Source organism: Stigmatopora nigra, chromosome 20, assembly GCF_051989575.1.
Source record: "Stigmatopora nigra isolate UIUO_SnigA chromosome 20, RoL_Snig_1.1, whole genome shotgun sequence".
In the NCBI taxonomy this organism is placed as follows: domain Eukaryota; kingdom Metazoa; phylum Chordata; class Actinopteri; order Syngnathiformes; family Syngnathidae; genus Stigmatopora; species Stigmatopora nigra.
In genome coordinates, this window is record NC_135527.1 from 10,148,109 (window position 1) to 10,167,109 (window position 19,001).

General features: G+C 58.4%; 6 protein-coding genes and 1 long non-coding RNA gene across 20 annotated transcripts; 3 read left to right on the forward strand and 4 right to left on the reverse strand.

Annotated features, from left to right (window-relative positions):
- Positions 1-7: 7 nt before the first annotated feature.
- LOC144213836 (tetraspanin-5-like) lies at positions 8-3,212 on the reverse strand. 8 transcript variants are annotated; one of them, XM_077742500.1, is made up of 9 exons: positions 2,772-3,197; positions 2,366-2,416; positions 2,005-2,151; positions 1,759-1,929; positions 1,392-1,658; positions 1,193-1,309; positions 1,061-1,122; positions 741-839; positions 8-525 (listed from the first exon to the last, which is right to left on the reverse strand). In XM_077742500.1, exons 1-9 carry the CDS (start codon positions 2,850-2,852, stop codon positions 516-518), a joined length of 1,005 nt encoding a protein of 334 aa, XP_077598626.1. In that variant the 5' UTR covers positions 2,853-3,197; the 3' UTR covers positions 8-515. The 8 variants fall into 8 exon arrangements, 6 of the variants coding, with proteins under 6 accessions (XP_077598626.1, XP_077598625.1, XP_077598628.1 ...); XM_077742499.1 differs by having other exon boundaries at positions 8-839; XM_077742502.1 differs by lacking the exon at positions 741-839 and having other exon boundaries at positions 2,772-3,185.
- On the forward strand, positions 2,525-5,081 carry LOC144213843 (uncharacterized). The gene is made up of 4 exons (XR_013330135.1): positions 2,525-3,435; positions 3,698-3,769; positions 3,852-4,656; positions 4,739-5,081. It is a non-coding gene; the product is annotated as an uncharacterized LOC144213843 (long non-coding RNA).
- gps2 (G protein pathway suppressor 2) lies at positions 4,140-6,885 on the reverse strand. 3 transcript variants are annotated; one of them, XM_077742508.1, is made up of 11 exons: positions 6,706-6,884; positions 6,089-6,206; positions 5,889-5,998; positions 5,699-5,811; positions 5,370-5,449; positions 5,198-5,277; positions 4,966-5,110; positions 4,820-4,903; positions 4,565-4,641; positions 4,375-4,470; positions 4,140-4,296 (listed from the first exon to the last, which is right to left on the reverse strand). In XM_077742508.1, the coding sequence occupies exons 2-11, from the start codon at positions 6,180-6,182 to the stop codon at positions 4,204-4,206; spliced, it is 972 nt and encodes a 323-aa protein (XP_077598634.1). In that variant the 5' UTR covers positions 6,183-6,206; positions 6,706-6,884; the 3' UTR covers positions 4,140-4,203. The 3 variants fall into 3 exon arrangements, with proteins under 3 accessions (XP_077598634.1, XP_077598633.1, XP_077598631.1); XM_077742507.1 differs by having other exon boundaries at positions 4,375-4,473; XM_077742505.1 differs by having other exon boundaries at positions 4,140-4,470; positions 6,706-6,885.
- Positions 6,886-7,426: 541 nt separating this feature from the next.
- On the reverse strand, positions 7,427-9,019 carry gabarapb (GABA(A) receptor-associated protein b). The gene is made up of 4 exons (XM_077742518.1): positions 8,705-9,019; positions 8,209-8,287; positions 7,989-8,107; positions 7,427-7,913 (listed from the first exon to the last, which is right to left on the reverse strand). Exons 1-4 carry the CDS (start codon positions 8,792-8,794, stop codon positions 7,833-7,835), a joined length of 369 nt encoding a protein of 122 aa, XP_077598644.1. The 5' UTR covers positions 8,795-9,019; the 3' UTR covers positions 7,427-7,832.
- Positions 9,020-9,296: 277 nt separating this feature from the next.
- Positions 9,297-14,065, reverse strand: LOC144213831 (serrate RNA effector molecule homolog B-like). 2 transcript variants are annotated; one of them, XM_077742490.1, is made up of 17 exons: positions 13,701-14,065; positions 12,992-13,114; positions 12,807-12,917; positions 12,580-12,723; positions 12,439-12,499; positions 12,044-12,341; positions 11,799-11,938; positions 11,400-11,696; positions 11,253-11,314; positions 11,097-11,175; positions 10,834-10,998; positions 10,620-10,775; positions 10,385-10,538; positions 10,194-10,306; positions 9,881-10,115; positions 9,564-9,753; positions 9,297-9,490 (listed from the first exon to the last, which is right to left on the reverse strand). In XM_077742490.1, the coding sequence occupies exons 2-17, from the start codon at positions 13,108-13,110 to the stop codon at positions 9,415-9,417; spliced, it is 2,400 nt and encodes a 799-aa protein (XP_077598616.1). In that variant the 5' UTR covers positions 13,111-13,114; positions 13,701-14,065; the 3' UTR covers positions 9,297-9,414. The 2 variants fall into 2 exon arrangements, with proteins under 2 accessions (XP_077598616.1, XP_077598617.1); XM_077742491.1 differs by lacking the exon at positions 9,297-9,490 and having other exon boundaries at positions 9,670-9,806; positions 13,701-14,064.
- Positions 13,225-16,872, forward strand: ift46 (intraflagellar transport 46 homolog (Chlamydomonas)). 4 transcript variants are annotated; one of them, XM_077742511.1, is made up of 7 exons: positions 13,354-13,950; positions 14,225-14,275; positions 14,367-14,471; positions 14,590-14,930; positions 15,003-15,096; positions 15,207-15,338; positions 15,415-16,872. In XM_077742511.1, the coding sequence occupies exons 3-7, from the start codon at positions 14,373-14,375 to the stop codon at positions 15,760-15,762; spliced, it is 1,014 nt and encodes a 337-aa protein (XP_077598637.1). In that variant the 5' UTR covers positions 13,354-13,950; positions 14,225-14,275; positions 14,367-14,372; the 3' UTR covers positions 15,763-16,872. The 4 variants fall into 4 exon arrangements, with proteins under 4 accessions (XP_077598638.1, XP_077598637.1, XP_077598635.1 ...); XM_077742512.1 differs by lacking the exons at positions 13,354-13,950; positions 14,225-14,275 and adding an exon at positions 13,225-13,335; XM_077742509.1 differs by having other exon boundaries at positions 13,355-14,275.
- On the forward strand, positions 16,526-18,787 carry serpine1 (serpin peptidase inhibitor, clade E (nexin, plasminogen activator inhibitor type 1), member 1). Its single transcript, XM_077742498.1, has 8 exons — positions 16,526-16,674; positions 17,002-17,255; positions 17,334-17,558; positions 17,643-17,837; positions 17,903-18,101; positions 18,165-18,265; positions 18,346-18,432; positions 18,520-18,787. Exons 1-8 carry the CDS (start codon positions 16,670-16,672, stop codon positions 18,642-18,644), a joined length of 1,191 nt encoding a protein of 396 aa, XP_077598624.1. The 5' UTR covers positions 16,526-16,669; the 3' UTR covers positions 18,645-18,787.
- Positions 18,788-19,001: the final 214 nt, after the last annotated feature.

Sequence of the window (19,001 nt, forward strand, 5' to 3'; positions counted from 1 at the left end):
GCTCGGGTTTGTTTCCAAAAAAAGTTGCGTTTATTGTTTTTCTTCCAAGACTGATTTGACACACGGCAGTCGGTGGTTTATTGGACGTGTACACGCAGGCAAACCCTAAAAGGTGCTTTTGCAGTGATCCGTGTTGCGCACTCTCAAATGGATGGATACAAAGGCTTCTCTTTTTCCCCTCTGTGCGTACGACGTGTCGGCAATCGGTGACACATTTCAATCCCCACCTCAAAAAGGTGCTATCTTGTGTTTTTTTTTTGCGGATGAATTTGAGGGATGACTAACGTTCTACGAAAAGTCTTAACAGGTGGAGTGTCCAACATTCATTCTACTACGACGGGCTCCTTGCAGACTACCACCGACAGACAGACACATTGTGGAAAAGAGTCATCTAATATCAAATGGAGTCATCAGAACACGCTGCGCTTCTCCGGCCGGGAAAGCCGTCCCTCGCCGGCTCCGACAGACTCTGTGAGTAGTGCGGGGGAAACTTCGACTCCGTCCACTTGTCCTCGTCAGAATCCGCTGCAAAAGGGAAACAAATGGAAGGCCGTTATCCGCCGCCGCCCGACAAGGCCGCAAACGAGGGGAAGACCACAAGGTGGACACCAATCACGCGGCGGCGCTAGCGCCCGACCGACTACTGGACACGGCTGGCGTTTTTCTCGACTAGGTGTGGCTATTGTGTTGTGGCCGCAACATTCCACCATGCGGGTGACACGGAGCCAACCGACACCCACCGGAAAGCAACGCGCTTAGCGTGGCTCTCGCAACTTGCCGCCCGTTGCTTTTCCGGCCCGTCCGCCGGGACTCGACGAGCCGAGAGGAGCCGGGCCGCCCTGGAGGGGTAGGAAAGGAAGGAGGGAGGGAGGCATGCACAACCCACGGTCAGGTGCCGTCCATTTGCCCAGAGAAGCCACGGAAGGGCCGGCCACTTGGGCCAGCTAACAAAGACGGAAAGGAGCGGAAGCCATCTCCGTCGGCGCCCGGTGGGAACCCAGTCCGGCCATCCCGCCACCGCCCCGAGGCGCCCGAAGAGCCCTTTCTGCGCTTCCCTTACCAGCTGGTGCGCACGGCTTCGATGTCGCTCACCAAGTTCTGCGCCAGGCAAATTCCAAAGATCTGCAACGGCACGGCGGAGCGGTCAGAGGCCGCCCGCGGCGGCCCGGAGGGAGGGCGGTTCGAGACCCACCTGCAGCAAGGCCACGCCGATGAACATCCCGGCCACCAAAGTCAGGTTGTTCTGGAGCCACCTCTCAAACTGCGGCACGCAGCCCTTCACGTTGATGTAATCCTTCTGCTCCGAATCCTGCGGCAGACGGGGGGAGGGCGAGAGCCGTCGAGCGACCGAGGGGCCGCCACGGCACCGCGCAAAGTGAGCGCTGGCTTACTCGTTTGGCGCGAACGTCGTATCCGCACTGAGTGTTGATGACGTCCTCCTGGAGGCAGATAAGAAAGAAAGGAAGAAGAAGAAGGAGAAAAAAAAAAGCCACCAAAAGAATCCAACGCAAATCGGCCCGGCCGAGACGTACCGCCGGATCCTTGGTGCAGCAGGAGTAAGGAACGCCGCACTTTTCCCGACTGCGGTTCCCGTCCGTGCAGTTGAAGTAGATGTTGAGGTTCCAGTCGTCGGCCCCGAAAGCGCCGCAGCACTCCCACTGAAAGGCGGCGGATGGACGGCTCAGAGGGGAGGAGGCGGTTTCCGGCAGGGACGGTCCGGCGAACCGACCCACCCAGCCGCCGACAGACCGCACGTACGTATTCCTGAGTGAAATCGATGAGGTTTTGCAGGTCAATGTCATCCCGGTAGGCCCGGATGTTGTTGTTGATGAACAAGTTGAGCTGGTCCTTGATCCAATCCTTGAAGACGAAAGCCAGGATTCCCGCCGTCAGCTCCAGGAAGAAGATGATTCCCAGGAATACGGAAAACTGCCGGCGGAGAACGCCCGGGTCATCCATCGGGCGCCGGACGGACGCGAGAGCGGTGGCGGCCGGAGCACCTACAAACTTGAGCAGGAAGGTGTTCTCCCGAAGCGCTCCGATGCAGCCGGCGAAGCCCAAAATGAACATGACTCCGCCCACCACCATGAAGAGCCACACTGGGTCCAGACCGCCCAGGTCTGTGATGGAAGAAATGTTGGAGAGGACCCCCTGGAGAGGAGCCACAAAAGGAGCCGGGAGTAGGTAAGTGGCCACTGGCCATTTTTTAGGCTTCTTACTGCTTTTTCAATTGAGCGCCGCCCACCGGTCGTTTGGCCAAACTACAGCGCACTTCCAAGTTGCCAACCATGGCCCAGGCTAGGCCCGCCCGATAGAATTGGACATTGATCGCTGTCAATGGCGGCCAAACGTTTCCTATACTGACCTTTTCACTCCACGCCCACAGTCCAACTCCGACCAAGGCCATTCCCAGCAGCTAACAACAAAAACAATACGGATTACAATTGCGAGTATAGAGACTAGGACACGCCCCCCACGTCCCTTGCCACGCCACCCGATTGGCTGCTTTTCCACGGCTCTCCTCCGGCCCGTTTGTGCGCGCATTACCGAAAAACGAACGCGTCGACGTTCCCATCTTGGAATCAAAACGGTCCGATGTGATGCCTTTAGCGGCCTGATACGTAGCATCGATTAGCAAACAAATTGCCCCCTTAGCGCCGTGTGCCTGTTGTGTGTGGGTGCGTGCGTGTGCGCGTGCGGAATCTTGGCGAGGGGGAAAGCCGATTAGCAGCTTCTCGTCGGAACGTTATTTTGGCCATGACGTCACCTACCCAAAAGAGGATATTGAATCCGAAAATGAAGTATTTGATGCAGCAGCTGACTTCGTGGCCTTTGTAGTGGTTCCCCGACATGTTGGCTCAGCTCATGATCCGAACGCGTCCAGTCTTAAGAACGGGCAGTGGCGGCTGGCCCGCTCGATGGCTTTTGTGGAAGCGCACGGTGCTTTTTGCACCTCGCCACCATTTTCCAAATTTCCCCTTAGTCGCTCCCTCGCTCCCTTCCTTCCTCTCTGGATGGATGGATGGATGGATGATGGATGGAAATGACACTGTATTTGTTCTCGCTTTTTCTCGCTCGATCTCGAACGCGAGCCTTCTTCTTTGGGTTTTGCACTTGGGGCCGTGCGGAAGGCGGGACCCCGAGTCTGCGCCGCCTCCTCACTGGACAGCCACGTCTTGGACGGACGTGGCTGGGAACCAATGAGAAAGCCCGCTCCAAATCCCCTTGACCCGCTAGCCTCAAACACAGCTTGTCGGCCCCAGTCTTGTTACGTCAGCGCCAAGCGCCCTAATGTGATGGGTTCCGCACGCAGCCGCACGTTTGAGCTCGTTAAAGCTCGCCAACGTCCAATTTATTGTGTTGGTTTCCCGTAATGTCTGCTGGAAATCGGCTTCCGTCGAACGTCGTCTGCGTGCCACAAGGGAAAGGAATGAGGCGAGTATTGTCTTAAGTCATGACTCTTAAGGCTAGCTTAGCTTAGTTTAGCACCCAGTGTACGCTGGCCGGCCGCGCTATTATGACGTCACTGTCAGGTGAAAGCAGAGATAAGAGAACAAAAGCCAGGCCGGGGAAGAAATTCTGGTCACTTTGGAAATATAGCCGTCGTCGTCAACGTGTTCACAAATAATAAAACGCCGGATTGACGGACTTGAACAGTGGCTGTTTCTCACCAGTTGTCCCTAATTGTACCTTTCAGGTGACTGTTCTCAACGCCACGGACGAGGAAGCGGCCATTGGCATCCAACCGCCGGAGAAGTGAGACCGACGGGTAAATACGTGTCCATCCGTCCGGCGACGCGCTTGTCGTCGACCACGGTTGACCCCTTGTTTTTCCCGTGACTGTGTTCCAGGGGCTGCCACACCTGGGATGTTGCCATCCTCCTGGATTCTTGCTCAGCTTGGCGTCGCGTAGCCCGACTCCCTCTCTACGTTCCACTCAAAGGTCCCTTATCTCTTAACCCGTTTGTAACACTAAAGGAAAGGACAATGCGGCACAAAAGCTCAACTCTGGAGGAAGTCCGTTCATTTCTTTTGAAATGTTCCCCGCCCTCTGAGACATTGGCCTCATTGCCAGATTCCCCCCATGTGAGCCCGCCACTCCTCGGAGGAGCGGAATAAAAAGCATTGTCTGACAAAGGTAACACTTGAATGGGCATTTTATTGGACGCAAGGTCAAACGGAAAGGCCACGCCACTCCGACCCTCACTTGCCGTGGTGGTAAAACCTCTGGGCGCTCTGACCGTGAGGCAGGAAGCCGTGACGGGGCGCCGCCTGCGGAGAGCCCTGGAAGGCCGCCTGCGCGCAGAAAAAAAAAAAGGTTAGCCCGGCCGTCGGTCGGGCGGTCGATCCGCAGCGGGATCGGCCGGGCCTCACCTTGGCGCCGGGAATCTGGACGGCCACTGACGACGCGGGGAGCAGGCCTTGGGCCGAGGGGTGCATGGCGGGAGGGTGCATGGGCCTCAGGGCGCCCTGCTGGGAGGCGGGACATGTTCCACAATGGGCGCTTTGGCCAGCGTGCTAGCTAAAAAAAAAAAAAAACGAAAACAAGAGAACGCATACATACCGCGTCGGTAAACCCCGACTGCTGATTGGCGTGTTCCAGCTGCTTCTGGAGGGGGATTCCGGCGCCCGGGATGTAGCCTGGCGCAACAAAGGGTAAGTCAAGTTGGTGTTGCCTTGCGACTGACCCGTTTAGCAAAAGCTATTGTGAGTGGCGCTTTTTGATCACTCTCTCTAGGACCAGGGAACGCGCGCTTCCCGTAGCACTTACGGGCCGCCGGGGCCACTCCCAAGTCCCGACCCGGGAGGCGCCACTCACCGGGCTGAGAGGTGAAGTGACCGTGGACCGGGTAGCCGGGCTGCTGGTGGGGCAGATACTGCATGGCCTGGAAGGCGGACGCTCCTGAACGGCGACAAATTGAGTGCGCCCGCCGGCCGAGCGGCGCGCTCCGGCCGACGACGTACCTCTGATCTGCGAGCCACCGGCGAAGCCCACCGGCACGGAGGGCCCCGCGGCGTAGGCGGCGGGATGCTGGGCCACCCCGTAGGACTCGTGGGCTCCCCCGCCGAACTCGCCCGAGGAGAAGGCGGGCGTCTGGTAGTGCCGCGTCTATTGGCACAGAGCCGGTCAGGGTGGGGGCGGGGCGGGGCGGGGCCGGCTCGGCGTGGCCCCCGTCCGTCTGTCCTGCCTACTCACGGGAAGGATGGCGCTCTGGAAAAGCTGCTTGCCGCGATCTCCCAGAAGCGCGCCGGCCCGACTGTGGCCCACGGGACTTCCTGCGAAGCAGACGGGGAGACGCCTCAGACCGGGGAGGAGCGCCGGGGAGGAGCGCCATGGAGGAACGAGGGCCAACCGACGGGGGACTCGCCTTGGATGCCCAGGAGGTGCTGGCCCGCGTGCATGGGGAGGCCGGCTTGGTAGCTGGCCGACGTGAGCGTGGTGATGTCGCTGAAAGAGACGGACGGGGAGCGTGCTCGTAATGCTTTTCTCTGCAGCGCACTTTGTTTACCATGGATGCTACTTACTGCCCCCTACAGGTTGGAAGCAAGCACGCAAGGAGGAGCTAGCCGACTGTCAACGCTCAAAGTGAGTCAACTCTTCCACTTTCTTTGAAATATTTCGTGTGTTGTTTCTCTTGAGAGAAAAGTCCCGGAATAGGACACAAGTAGGTGTGTTTTTCTGCACGGGTGGGCTCACCTTTGCTCCTTGCGCCGTCGTTTCTCCTCTTCGTGGAGCACTTTTTTGAGTTGTAAGAAGAGCTGATGCTTTTCCTCTTGAAGCCCTTGAAGCTTTTCACCCATCTTCATCACCTGAACCGGCAAAGCAGCCCAATGGGACAATTTCTTTTGGGGATGACGCCCACGCATTGAATTGAATTTCTCCAAACCTGCTCCTTGGTCTCCTCCAAGGACATCCTCTCCTCAATCTCTTTGGTCCTCTTCCTCTCCTCTTCCTCCTTCATCTTCTGTTCCATCATCTTGTCCACTTCCTCCTCCTCTGAATGGAAGCCCCGAAAGCAGTGGTCGAACGGCGGCGCCAAAGCCCCTTTGGTGCCCCTTTGGTGCCCCTTTGGTGCCCCTTTCTTACCTTGTCGCTTGCGTTCGCGCTCCCTCATGATGTGCTTGTGGAGGGCTCGGGCCATCGCGTTGGACAGCTTTGGTCTCTCCAAAAGTGCAGGCATGTTGACGGGTAGCGGGGGGGCCAGCTTAAAAACAAGGGGGGTGGTTAGTATGGTTGTAAATCATTTCATAGTTCTACGCATTTATTATTATTTATTTTTTTACAAAGCTATTTGGATCATTTTCGAAATATTCTCTGTCTGTGTGCTGGTGTTGGTGGTGATCGCTGGTCGACCAAACTATTTCACTCTGTCGTTATTGAAATGATGCGTTCAAGGGCCTAGTCACCAGACGGACACCGACTGACACGGAACATTCATTGGTCAAGCGTCTTGTTGTGGTTGTGTTGGTTACGCGCGCGTGCGCGTACGTGTATATATTGAAAAGAAACGAAAAGCCGAAGCCGCCGGACGGACGCGTGGAAACGCTCGACTCCGAGTTTTCAATGATGCGCTTGATTCCGACCTTGCAATGATGCGCTAGCTTCCCAAATGTACTTGGCCTCCTTTAGCAAGCTAGCGCGCTAACTAGCGGCGATGCACGATAAGAGAAGGGGTAAAAGTCTCGGCTTGCTTGGCCTCTTACTTTTCAAGGGGCGTCTACTCGGCGATTGGCGATTGACGACTGTCTGCCGCGATGCCTTACTAACTTGCTTTGACAGGGGGAAAAAAGAAAAAAAAGAGCCCAAAAGAAGCCCAGTGTGGATCTCGACTGTAAACAGTGACGGTGGTGAGCGTGCACTTTTGCTGCCCGGCGCGGTGCACTCTGGGAAACGGAGTTTGGAGAAAAGGCCAAGTGTCCAACTCGTGTTAAGATTTGCTTCTGGCCGTCTCCTTGCTTGAACCTTTTTAGATCCATTTCTTATTTGGTAAAATACCTTGAAACATTTGGCCTACAAATTGCCCCCAGCCAGTACGATCACTGGTTCTTGTCATTTGTCACAAATGTGTCAATACGTCGCTCCAAATGTAAGCCCGACAATAACGAAGCCGTCTTTGTTCGCAGGTAAGCAAAGGCCACATGTTGAGCCCGACTGGAAAAGGGTGACGAGCGTGCTCATATGGGAAGGCCAGTCTTTGTCAACAACGTCAGAATTGTGAGTACGTTCCTTTAAAATTCTTTTGGTTGTTGAGAAAATGTCTGCTGGGCGACAGATTCCTCCAAATGAGCATATTTTTAGGTTAACGTTGAGGGCTTCCCAAAAGCGACTTACCGTTCGTCAATGTTTAAATCTTCAAAACAATCAAACTAAACTGGCCCTGGTTTGAAATTGAAGTCAGACAACAAGACAAGAGACGTATCTTTGTTTTGTTTTTTTTCCCATCACGTTTTATCAATTGTTGCTCACGAGTGAAGAGAAAGCGCCAGTAATGTAGCTCATAAGAGTTTAAAACAAAAACAAACAAAACATTTGCACTCCGCTCCACAATACAGAAAATAAAGCCATCTAAAATGAACAATAATCACAATGACTCTTTGTCAATAGAATAGTTCCATAGCAGAGGGGAGATAAGAAATGGCTGCGAGGGGTGACCACGCTAACACGGATGAGCGTGTGTATCCGACGTCATTTTGCTCGGTGAACTCCAAAGCGCTGAGCGAGATTAAATATTCCCAATAGATGTAAGGGCGCGTGTGGCGGGGGTCGAGGGGCGAAGGGCCGTGGGCGAGGGGCCGGCCGGGGGTTGCGTTGCGGGGCAGCTGGTCAGAGATCACATATTCCTGTGGCTGCTTCCGTACACGCTCTCGTCGCTGTAGGCAATGTAGAGAAAAAAATCCTCCTCGTGGTGTTCCTAAAATTGACCATCATAAAAAAAAAAATGTAAAAAATGAAACAATTCTAGCGGCGGCGGCGCCCCCGACCTCACCTGGTACAAGAGTCCCATAGTGGCCGAAGTGGGTGGAATGACGTTGTTGACAAAGAAGAAAAGCGCGTCCTCGGCTCGCAGGTGGATTCTTTTTCGGATGAGGAAATAAAACTGGCCCACTGGCAAGAAAGGCAAAAAAAAAAAAAAAGAAAGTGTCCTTAGTTAGTTAGTCAGTCAGTGTCTGGCTTACACTTAGTCAGTGTCAGCCAGAGAGGCTCACCCGTCAGGTCGGAAGGAACCAGATACTTCTTCTTGTCCAGATCGCCTATCCTGGCTTTGGGAGCTTTCTCCACGATCACCTGGCCAGGGGCGACACAGAGGGACGTTAACGTTTAGCCCCCAGCAGACGCACCTTAACTCGTTGACGTCGCCGGGCTACTAGTAAGCGAACTTGACGTCATTTGCCTTTCATTTTCGAACGTATGCTAAATTGACCAAGGCGCATGATGAAATGATTGATGTGTCAAATGCAGAAACGACGTTTGTTTATTGATTGATTTATTATTATTTTTAGTATTATTATTATTATTATTTTGCGTTCGTCACGATTCAAGGTGGGTCCGCATTGATCTCGCCAAACACCACATAGATCCCTCGATTTGATTTGGGCCAAAACAGCACCGCGTCGCCACGACTCGGGACTCTAGTCAGGCTAGTCGGGCTAGCCAGGCTTCTCCTCCAGTTAGCCTCCAACGCTAGCGCGCACTACTACTCACGGGAACCCTGTCCGGATACTTCTTTCGGATCTTCTCGCCCTCAGACCGCCTTTTTTCAAAGGGGTGCTCTTCTTTGTACTGAAACTTCATCTTTAAGACAGATGACGGACGGCAAGTCGCTCGCTCACTCGCTCTCCTCGCAGTTGGGGGAGATCGAAAATCGCTGACAAACCGCGTACGACGACAACAACAAACGATGCTAGTGGGGTAGTTGGGGCCGGCGGAGGGATATACAATAACAACGTGACGTAAGGGCGCTATATCCGCGTAAGAACAACATCCACCTATGATGCCATCGAATTTGGCATAGTAGAACGCTATAATTATATATACACATATGTACCCCCCCTCGTCCGAATGGCGATGTGGCACGACGAGTCCAGTGTGTGCGCGCGCGCGTTTAATGGGGCTACTAGTCGGGCACTACTTTATTTTGATCAGCCGCTGCGCCAGACTACGTTGAAAAGCAGTGGTGATTCGCTCGTTGCCCTTGTCACATGACACTGCGGCTCGTCGGATTTCCGCTTTCCACTCGAATCGTTGCGCGACCAAAATACAAAACATTTGCGGCAAAATCCACCCAAACACAAAGCCGTATTGGACTACTTTATTGCGACACGGTGGATTGTAAAAAGTACAATTCATCCTACGCTTGAAAACATACAATCTGGCCAGCGCGTCATCCCGGCTAAAAAAAAAAAGAAAGTCGTTTAGAAGAAGTCCAGGTCATCTGGAGCGTCCAGGTCTCTGTACTCAATGATGGAGCGCGGATCCCCTCGGGTGCCCCTGCGCGCAGAGGCGGTCAATTAGTCGCCACCTCGGCCGTCCGGCGCCACGCAATCCTTTGCTCTGCGCTCACCTGTTGACGGCCTGTTTCCCCGGGAAGCCCCTGAAGTTGTCGTAGTGACCGCGGCCGGCCCCAAACTGGTTGGCGGCGGGGTGAGGCGGCGGGGCGCCGGCGAAGCCGGGCAGGAGAGGCCTGACGCCGGGCGGGTATCCCAGAAGGCTCTGCTGTTGCGGCGACTGAGCGGGAAAGCCGGCCGGGGCGGCTAGAAACGCATGCAAAACCAGAGTTGAGGGTGTCCAAAGATTCATCGGCTTACTAGGGGGGGGTTAGGGTTAGCTGCTAGCGGCAGGTCGGCCGGCCGGCCAGGAACTAGCTCCAGGGGGGCTTACCTGGAGCCGGGTTAGGGGGCGCCGGCTTGCTCTCGGGCAGCGCCGGTCTCTTGGCGTCCATCAGGTAGTTGTTGAAGTAGTCCACTTCCTGCCTGACGCCTTCCACCTTGTCGCCGTGTTTGTTGAGGATGTGCTTGCGAACAAACTCGGGCGCCTTGAACTTCTTGCCGCTCAGAGGACACAGCCACTTGTCTTTGCTGAGCTCTTGTGTGTTGGCCGCCAGGAACTTTTCCACCTGCCCCAACGGAACGGCGTCCACGTCAAGCTCGAAGCGGACGGAAGACGGCCGGCTTCCCCCACGGCTCCGCCTCACTTCCTGTTCCGGGTCCTTCTTTCCCAGGCGCGCCGCATCCTCCGCGCTCAGCGCTTCCGGCGGACTCAGCAGCGGACTGAGGCGCTCCTCGCACATCTTCAGGTGTTCGCCGACTGGCGGAGGGACGGACGGCGGTGAGTACGTGGCCGTTGTACTACTTAACGAGGGGCTGGAGCGGCCGGCGTCCGCACCTTCGGTGGCGGTGATGTTGGCCACGGGCGGCGGTCCGCGCACGTGGATCAGCCCGCAGCGATGGGGCATGTGGTCCTCGGCCGGGTACTGGCAGAAGTTGTAGTAGTCCAGGGAATGGACCACGCGCAGGTAGAGCAGCAGCGTGTCCAGAACCTGCGCCCGGCCAAACGCACGCACGCACGCTCAGATGGGCGCCCAGTGCTGGCGGCGGCGGCAAAACCAAGCCACACCCACCTTTAACATGCTCTTGTCTGTCTCCACGCAGGTCTCGCAGGACACGGCGGCCTCTTTGGCGTCGCCCGCGTCGCAGCCCGTCAACTCCTCCTCCTCGGCGCTCACCTCCTCGATCAGGTAATCGGTGATGTTCTTCAAGACGGGGTTGCTCTCCGTCTGCGGCCCAGGGACGGCGGCGTGGGTTCGGATCGGTGACCGGTACCGGGAGCCTCACCTGTTCCTGCCAGAGCTCCGCCCTCTGGTCCAGCGCGTGCACCAGCCTGGCGGCCAGCCGCACGTCGTTCCTGGCCACGGGCTTATGCTGCGTCAGCCCGTTGACGCTGCGGACGCGCCGGCACAGATCGCGGTTGACCACCGGAGCCAGTTCGCAGTCCCTGAGCTGCGTGGACGAGAGGGCGACAGTCACGGCGCCGGACGGACGGCGTGGGGCGCCGGACGGACGGCGTGGGGCGCCGTGACGTCGGAAAGCCCGCTCACCCGAATATTCTGCAGGTTCCAGCAGGTCTCCTTGATGTTGACGGCGCGATCGAAGGTCAGCCAGCACCGGCGGAAGAACCTGACGCACGTTTGCCACCAGTTGCCCGTGGCTCCCTGGGTCCGCCCGTCGCCCGCCCGCCCGCCCTTTTTACTCACCCCCGATCCGGCTGAGGGTCTGACAGCGCCACGCGCAGGAAGCCTGGATACCTGCGACACAACTGGAAACAAAGAAGATGAGAGCGTGCGTTGAGAGGAGGTGCTGGCGGCGTGGGCGGGTTGCCAGCCACGCCATCATTGGCTCACCGCGGCGATCTCCTCCTTGGACGCGTCGGGCGGGACGCTCCTGATGAAGAGGGAGGTGGTGAGGTGCAGCGGGCGAGGCCCGGCCGGCGACGCGGCCGGCGACGCGGCCGGCGACGCGGCCTCTTTCTCGCTGTCGGACTGCGAGGAGTCGGTGGCGGAGCCTTCGCCGCTGTCGGCCGACATGCTGCGCTTCCTCTTCCTGCCTTTGTCGGGCTGCTCTTCCTTCTCCTCGTCGTCGTCGTGGTCCTCCTGCTCCTCCTCCACTTCCTCTTCATCGTCCCCGTCGCGCCGTCCCTTCTGCGACCAAGCGGCGCGCCACGTTGAGTGCTACGGGAAGCAAAGCGCTCCTCTTTGGCGGAAGAGACGGCCTTGGATGGGCCCACCCTGGTAGAGACTCGCCTTTCCCCGGGCGCCGCCCGCCTCTCCCGTGGCCGCTTCCCCGCCGGGACCCGGCGCCGACTGGCCCCCGCCGACGTTCTCCTTGCCGGGCTCCAGCACCTTCAGATCCAAGTCGGTACCTCCCTCCATCTTGATGACGGCTGCGGACGACAACGGCAGGTGAGCGCGCCTCGGCGCGTCCGGTCGCCCGGCGCGTCCGGTCGCCCGGCGCGTCCGGCGCGTCCGGTCGCCCGACTCCGACCGACCCGCATCCAGCACTTTGATGATGGCGGCGGTGTAGTCCATGTCCAGCGCCACGTCGTCCAGCCACTTGTTGTCCCACAGGAAGAGAAAGACGCCCAGGCGGCGTTTGAAGGCGGCCATGGACTCGGCCTTCCTGGCCGCCATGTCGTCCGGGTGGTACTTGGAGCGGAACCACTCCTGGTCCTTGTGCTGGAGGAAAAAGTCCTGCAGCCGCTGGCGCCGGAAGTCCACTTTGTACTGATTGTAGCGCTTGACGGCCTCCGTCTCGTCCACGCTGTCCTCCGTGTTCAGCAGGAAGTCCTGTGGGGGCGCTCTCCGGGTTGGCTACCGACCGCCGCGTGGCTTTTGTTCGATTTTTTTTTTTTTTTTAACCTGTCTTTTTTTTTTGTGCACTCACCTTGAAGCTGCGCATGGTCGGGGGTCCGGGAGGCGGCAGGTCGGGATCGGCCAACGCCAACCTGAACCAAGGGAGAAGGTTAGCGGACGGAAGGACTGCCTGCCAGTCTGGGCCCGTCTTTCGCCACCCCGTAGCGCGCACCTGCCCTGCAGCGGGTGACCTCCGGGATGCATCGGGAGCTGAGGGATGTCGGGGGGCCAGCCCTGAGGGCCCACCCTCGGGAACAAAGCCGCGCCTCCTCCAAAGGGCTGCTCGAAGCGGTAAGGCTCGGCGCGATGGTCGTCCCTGCGGGGGGGTGGGGGGTGGGTCGTCAGTATTGAGGTGAGTCGTGGAATTGCGGGCGGGCGAGCGGGCGGGCGATTGCTCACCAGTCTCTCCTCATGCGCTTGTGCTGGGGGCTCATGTGCCTGGGCGGCGAGAACCTCTCTCTGCGGCCGCGCTCGTAGTCCCGCCTCCTCTCTCTGCCGCGATCCCAATCCCTGGGTGTGAATGTTTGGCAGTGGCCATCTTTATCTCTCCTCTTTTTGTTTGTTTCTCCAATGGCGCCTTTTACCTTTCCGGCCAATCGTCCCGCCGTCTGTCTTCTCGTTCTCGGGAGCGCTCCATGTCGCTGCGCTCTCTGCGGAATTTATCCCGCCGCCTCCTGTCAAACTCGTCGTCGCTGTCCCCCATGGTTCTGGCGACAGACAGGCACAAAAGCACTTTTTTTTATGGACTCGCCGGAGGTCTCCGTGGGCTTGCTTGCATTTTAACACGCGCACGTGTAATTGTGTCATTTATACGCAGGTTGTTACAAGATGGAGGGAGACATTTGGAGCCACACAAAAGGATTCTTATCCCGACGGACGAATAGAGTTTCGTCTCATCGAAGCGAAGGATTCAGCGGCAGAATGAAAAGTGGAGTATGACCATCTACTTGTATCTCGATACGTCGCTTGTTACAACTCTATTAACAAGACATTTGACGGGAAGAACGATGTGTAGGCCACTTCTGGGCCAGCCAAATGACGCTAGTTAAATAGTGTAACGAAGACGGAGCTATTGTACTACAGCGTTATTAAGAGCAACTTCTAGTGTACTACTGCGCTATTATCACCGAGTTCCCATGAGTGGCTGCTAACTGCTAATGCTAGCTCGAGGTTAGCTAAAAGCTTGGACACTTAGCTGCATTCTTAAGATGGTGGCTCGAGAGCCCACGGAGCCACAATTTGGACTCTTATTTTTTTTCCCCTTCTTCTTCTCGGTGTGGAGAAAAAAGCTACCTGGAAACGTTCGGCCAGGGAAAGCAGAAAGCCAAGCCAAAGGAGAGCAGCTCGCGTAGACAAGGCTCCCGCCGCCAAGGCGACCAATCATGACACCCTTTCCGGGCTCAAGTTGCCCTCTAGTGTCCCGGAAGAAGAAAGGACGGCAGTCTTTTGGGGGATTTTTTTTGTGCTTGCTTTGTTTTTTGTTCATCGTCGACGAACTAAGCTAGTTTCTGGCGGTGGGGTGCTGTCTCGTTTTCTGGCGCAGGTATGACTACGAGTCGATAGCTTATGTAAGACGGCAGCCAGCCAATTGTTGAACTCCGCGCTGCCGTCTCGGAAAAAGAATCCAGCAAAAGACCAGTTTTAGGCGTCAGTCAGTCATTCAGGGCGACAACAACAACATGGCGTCTTCGGTTGCTAGGCTACGGCGGCGTCCGAGCTCCTACTTTGCCGGCACGCCACGTTTCATGTAGACGGACGTAAATTTCCCCCCTTTCTTTCCCGTTCTTTCTCCATCCATTGACTACATTGCTTGAAAGGAACACGCGTCACCCAAAAGAAACACAAGCTAACGTTAGCGTGTGAGCTAGGTATGACCCGCGGCACTCGGAATTTCAATGGTAGTAGTACCGAAGCGCGTCCACTGACGCTCCGTTGATGAACAATTTGCCTTTGCCCAAGTTGCGGATGGAGCGAGCCGACCGCCGACTCTTGAAGAACCAACCGTTCGACGAGAGCGTGGACGTCAGCGACTCGGCGGAGGAGAGTAGCATCCGCGGTGGTCAGGTGAGGAAAGGGAAGGTGGTGGCCCCCGCTGGGCCTGGAACCCCCGTCAGCCCCGGCATCCCCGTCACCCCCGGCATCCCCGTCACCCCCGGCATCCTTTTTGCCTGCTCTTTTGCAGGCCGAGCGCGGGCGCGACGGCAGGGGCCGGCGGTCCGGCCAGAGCAGCAGCGGCAGCAGCAGCAGCGACGAGATGGAAGAAGAGCGCGAGCCCGCCGCCGGGGCCCGACAACCGGCGGCGGCGGCGGCAGGGGCTCGCCAGCCCGCCCCGCTGGCTGGGCCCTCCGTGGGCCCCGACGACGAGGACGAGGAGAACGAGGAGGAAGATTCGGACGATTTGGAGGAGGAGGAGGAGGAGGACGACGACGAGGACAAGGATCCCGAGGGGGCGTACGACCCGGCCGACTACGCCGACCTGCCGGTGGCTGGCGAGATCAAGGAGCTGTTTCAGTACATCGCACGGTGAGTGGCCTGCCTGCCGCCCGCCCAGCGACTTGGCGCCTACCGAGCCGTGACGGCCCCGCCCTCTGCCAGGTACCGCCCCGAGCCCATTGAGCTGGAATACAGTCTGAGACCCTTCATCCCGCAACTGATCCCCGCCGTGGGCGACATCGACGCCTTCCTCAAGGTGGCTTCCTCTCCGTCCCGCAATGCCTCTCCGGGCCGATCCCGTCCTTCCGCCGTCCGTCTCTCCAGAAAGAGCAAAAAAAACAAAAAAAGATGTCGTCTACTCGGCAGGTCCCCAGGCCGGACGGTAAAGAGGACGGGCTGGGTCTTCTGGTTTTGGACGAGCCCAGCCTCAAGCAGTCGGATCCCACGCTCCTGTCGCTGTGGTTTTCCGAGGAGACCAAGCAGCACGCCACCAGCGAGGTATGGGGGGGGGGGGGGGTGACTCTTCTCACCCAAACGTTCCGGATCGACTTGACCGTCCGTCTCCTCCCGCCAGATCAAGGTGACCAGCGTGTCCAGTCCTCAATCTAACCCCCGCGCCGTGGACAGCTGGGTGGAGAGCATCGGCGCCCTGCACCGCTCCAAGGCGGCGGCCAGCGTGCAGTACGCCCGCGCCATGCCCGACATCGACGCCCTGATGCAGGAGTGGCCGCCCGAGGTGGAGGAGAGCCTGGCGGGCGTCCGGCTGCCCCCCGCCCGCCTCTCCTGCGCCCTGCCGCAGTACTGCGACATCGTGTGCGCCCTGCTGGACGTGCCCGTCTACGCCAGCCGCATCCAAGCGCTGCACTTGCTCTTCAGTCTCTTCCTGGAGTTCCGCGACTCGCAGCACTTTGCGCGCACCTGAGGAGCCGGACGCAACCTTTTGGTGCGCTGCAAAGGACCCTCCCGTACGCCGTTGTCCCAAGTTCCCCTCCCGTTTGCCATCCCCTCCCCCCGTACGCCGTGGTCCCAAGTTCCCCTCCCGTACGTCACCCCCGGCCCCCCGTACGTCGTGGTCCCAAGTTCCCCTTTCCCCGTATATGGCCCGGCGCCCGAACGTCTGGCCGTCAGATAAGAGAGCATCCCTTTGGGGTCGATGTTTGGCGTGTGGAAAAGAGTGGGCGGCTTCCTGCGGAGGAGCAATGAATGGCGCCATAAAGAATGCTGGCTCCTCTTACCTTCTTGCTAACATGTTCTTTGACTGCGTCACCTTCCCCGCCGTGACTCTTCACTGCTAATGGTTAAAGGCTGAGCCATGGTTTCTCACTCACGGGACCAATCCTAGAATAGAATTACCCCCCAACCATGAATCATCTTTGTCTTGGAACTAAAGTCATCTGTGTTTGCTTTTAGACAATCCCACTGTGGAATGGAATTTTCATTGAAGGGAAAAACACACACATAACCCCCCAATGGCTGCCTTTTTATGACCTGGGTCGCACTTGGTAATACTGTCATTTCCCACATTCCAAAGGAGTGATTTGTTTATTTTCTCACCGATGACGATGATTATTTTGCGGCCGGGGTGGGGGGGGGGGGGGTCAGTGGCGTGACTTTCCAGCCGTCAGACGGAGGAACGAGTGAGTGAGCGAGCGGGACGGAGACGCAAGCACGCTGACACATCCGCCCGCCGGCGTGCGTGGCCAAAGGAAAGCTTTCCAGACGGAGCACGCCAGCGCCCGCCCCCAAGGAAGGCCGGCCACGTCTCGCGTCCACTATAAAAGCAAAGCCCCAAGTCGCTCGCTCACCATTCCAACGGCGACAGCAGTCAAATGAGGTGAGAACTCCTTTTTATCATGGTTTGTTTGGTTAACGTGTTTTAGGGGGAATTTCGGATAAGCTGGCCTTGTTGCTCGCTGCCTCATTCCCGTTTAGGACGGACGGGGGAAAGTACTTGTGTATATTGCGTCACGGTGAATGTAGGTGAATGCGACTGGAGCCCAAATCAAGGACACCAATAAAAAGTCACGCCCCCGTTTGGGTCCCATTTTTTGAAAGCTCTCCACCCGCCGGGCTCTGGCGTCACTCACGTTAGCCCCCCCGAGCGGTCGCCGGACGACGACTTTCCCTTAAGGGCTGGCCCATCTCGGTGGTCTTTTGGCAGGATGTTTTGCACCTGCCTTTGCTTCGTCCTGACCGTGAGCGGAGGGATGGCCAGCATGGCGGCGGCGCCCGCGCCCTCCCTGGCGGACAAACACAACGCGTTGGGCTTCAAGGTCTTCGCCCACCTGGCCTCGGCGGAACGCAACCTGGTTTTCTCCCCTCACGGCCTTTCCGCCGTCCTGTCCATGGCCCAACTGGGCGCCACGGGGACCACCGGCGAGGCCATGAAGCGGGTCATGGGTTATTCCCTTCGAGGTGAGCCGGGCGGGCCGGCGGGACGGGTGTCCCTCCCTGACTCTTCCTAACCCCGAGAGAGCCCCCCCCCCCCCACAGAGCGAGGAGCGTCTCGCCAGCATCGGCGCTTGCGGCGGCTTCTCGGCGCGGAGGAAGCGCTCCGGACGGCCGGCGCCGTGGCGCTGGAGAGGACCATGAGCGTGGAGAAGGCCTACCGTCGGGCCCTGTCCCGGGCCTTCGGGAGCCACCCGCTGCAGGTGGACTTTGGCAGGCCCGAGCGGGCGGCCGAGGTCCTCAACGCCTGGGTGTCCGACCACACGGAGGGTAAGGCTAATCCGGGCCAATGCGGGCCAATGCGGGCCAATGCGGGCTAATGCGGGCCGGGGCCTGACCTGACCTTTTTGCCAGGTGCCGTTCCCGCGTTGCTGGCGCCGGGATCCCTGAGCCACGAGACCCGCCTGGTGCTCCTGGACGCCCTCCACTTCCGGGGCCTGTGGAAAGTGCCTTTCGACCCCCGGCTGACTCGGCGGCGGATCTTTCGCGCCGCCAACGGCAGCGCCACGCCCGTCGACATGATGACGCTCACCGGCCGCTTCAACTACGGTACGGCCGCACTCCGACCCCCGCCCCTCACCGTGGTCTGAAACGGGCGCCGTGGGCCGGCGCAGGGGAATTCTCCACGGCCGACGGAGAGGACTACGACGTGGTGGAGCTGCCGTACCGAGGCCACACGCTGAGCGTGTTCCTGGCGTCGCCGTTCCGGGCCGACACGCCGTTGAGCGCGCTGGCCGCCGACCTGGGCGGCCGAGGGACGCGCCGGTGGACGGCCCAACTCGGGAGCGTGCGCAGACAGCTGAGCGTGCCCAGGTAAGCGCGGGTGCCCGCCAACGCCGGGAAAGCAAAATGCTCAGGGAGGGCCATCCACGGCAGGTTTGCCGTGGACTCGGAGCTGAGCCTGAAGACGGCGCTGACGCACGCCGGCCTGGCCAACATCTTCAACGCGGCCACCGCCGACTTTGGCCGCGTGGCCGGTGAGTGGGACGGTCTCCGGGGAGGGGGGGTGCGCCGACGGAGCTTTTTTTCCATTTTTTTTTTTGGTGTCCCCCGTCAGCCCACGAGAGACTCTGCGTCTCCGACGTCCTGCAGACGCTCAAGTTTGAAGTGGACGAGCGGGGGACGGAGGGAGCGGCGGCCACGGGTAATTGGCCGGCGTGACCATGAAACGCGGCGGTGGCCCGCCCCGCCCGGGAGCCAAATTGCCAACGCGTCCCCCGTGTCTTTTCAGCCGCCGTCACGTACTCTCGGATGGCCGTGGAGGAGCTGACCCTGGACGGACCTTTTCTCTTCTTGGTCCGGCACAAAGCCACGGGGGCCATTTTGTTCATGGGCCAGTTGAATCATCCCAGCTAGGCCGGCGACGGGCCGAGTGGCCCGGCGAGACCACCGATCTCAGCGAGACCACCAATCCCATTGGAGGAGACAAAAACTCAGGCATTTTCCTTTTCTTCCCACGCTGTATTTATGTTGTATTTATTAAAAAGATGTTTACGGTTTATGTTGACTGCTCATTTCTCTTTGTCTGTCTGTTTTTCAACGTGTGAGGGTAAGAAGAGAAAGGGTCAAAAAGTTCCTGTCCGGTGAGGAAAAAATTGGAGAATAACAGTTTCTTTTTGCATTTTTGGGACGGTGCTGTCTTCTTCGTTGGGCATGGAAAGAGGAGCCGTCACGAGCGTCCTCTATTGTCCTGGCCTTGAAAGCGCTTTAGCA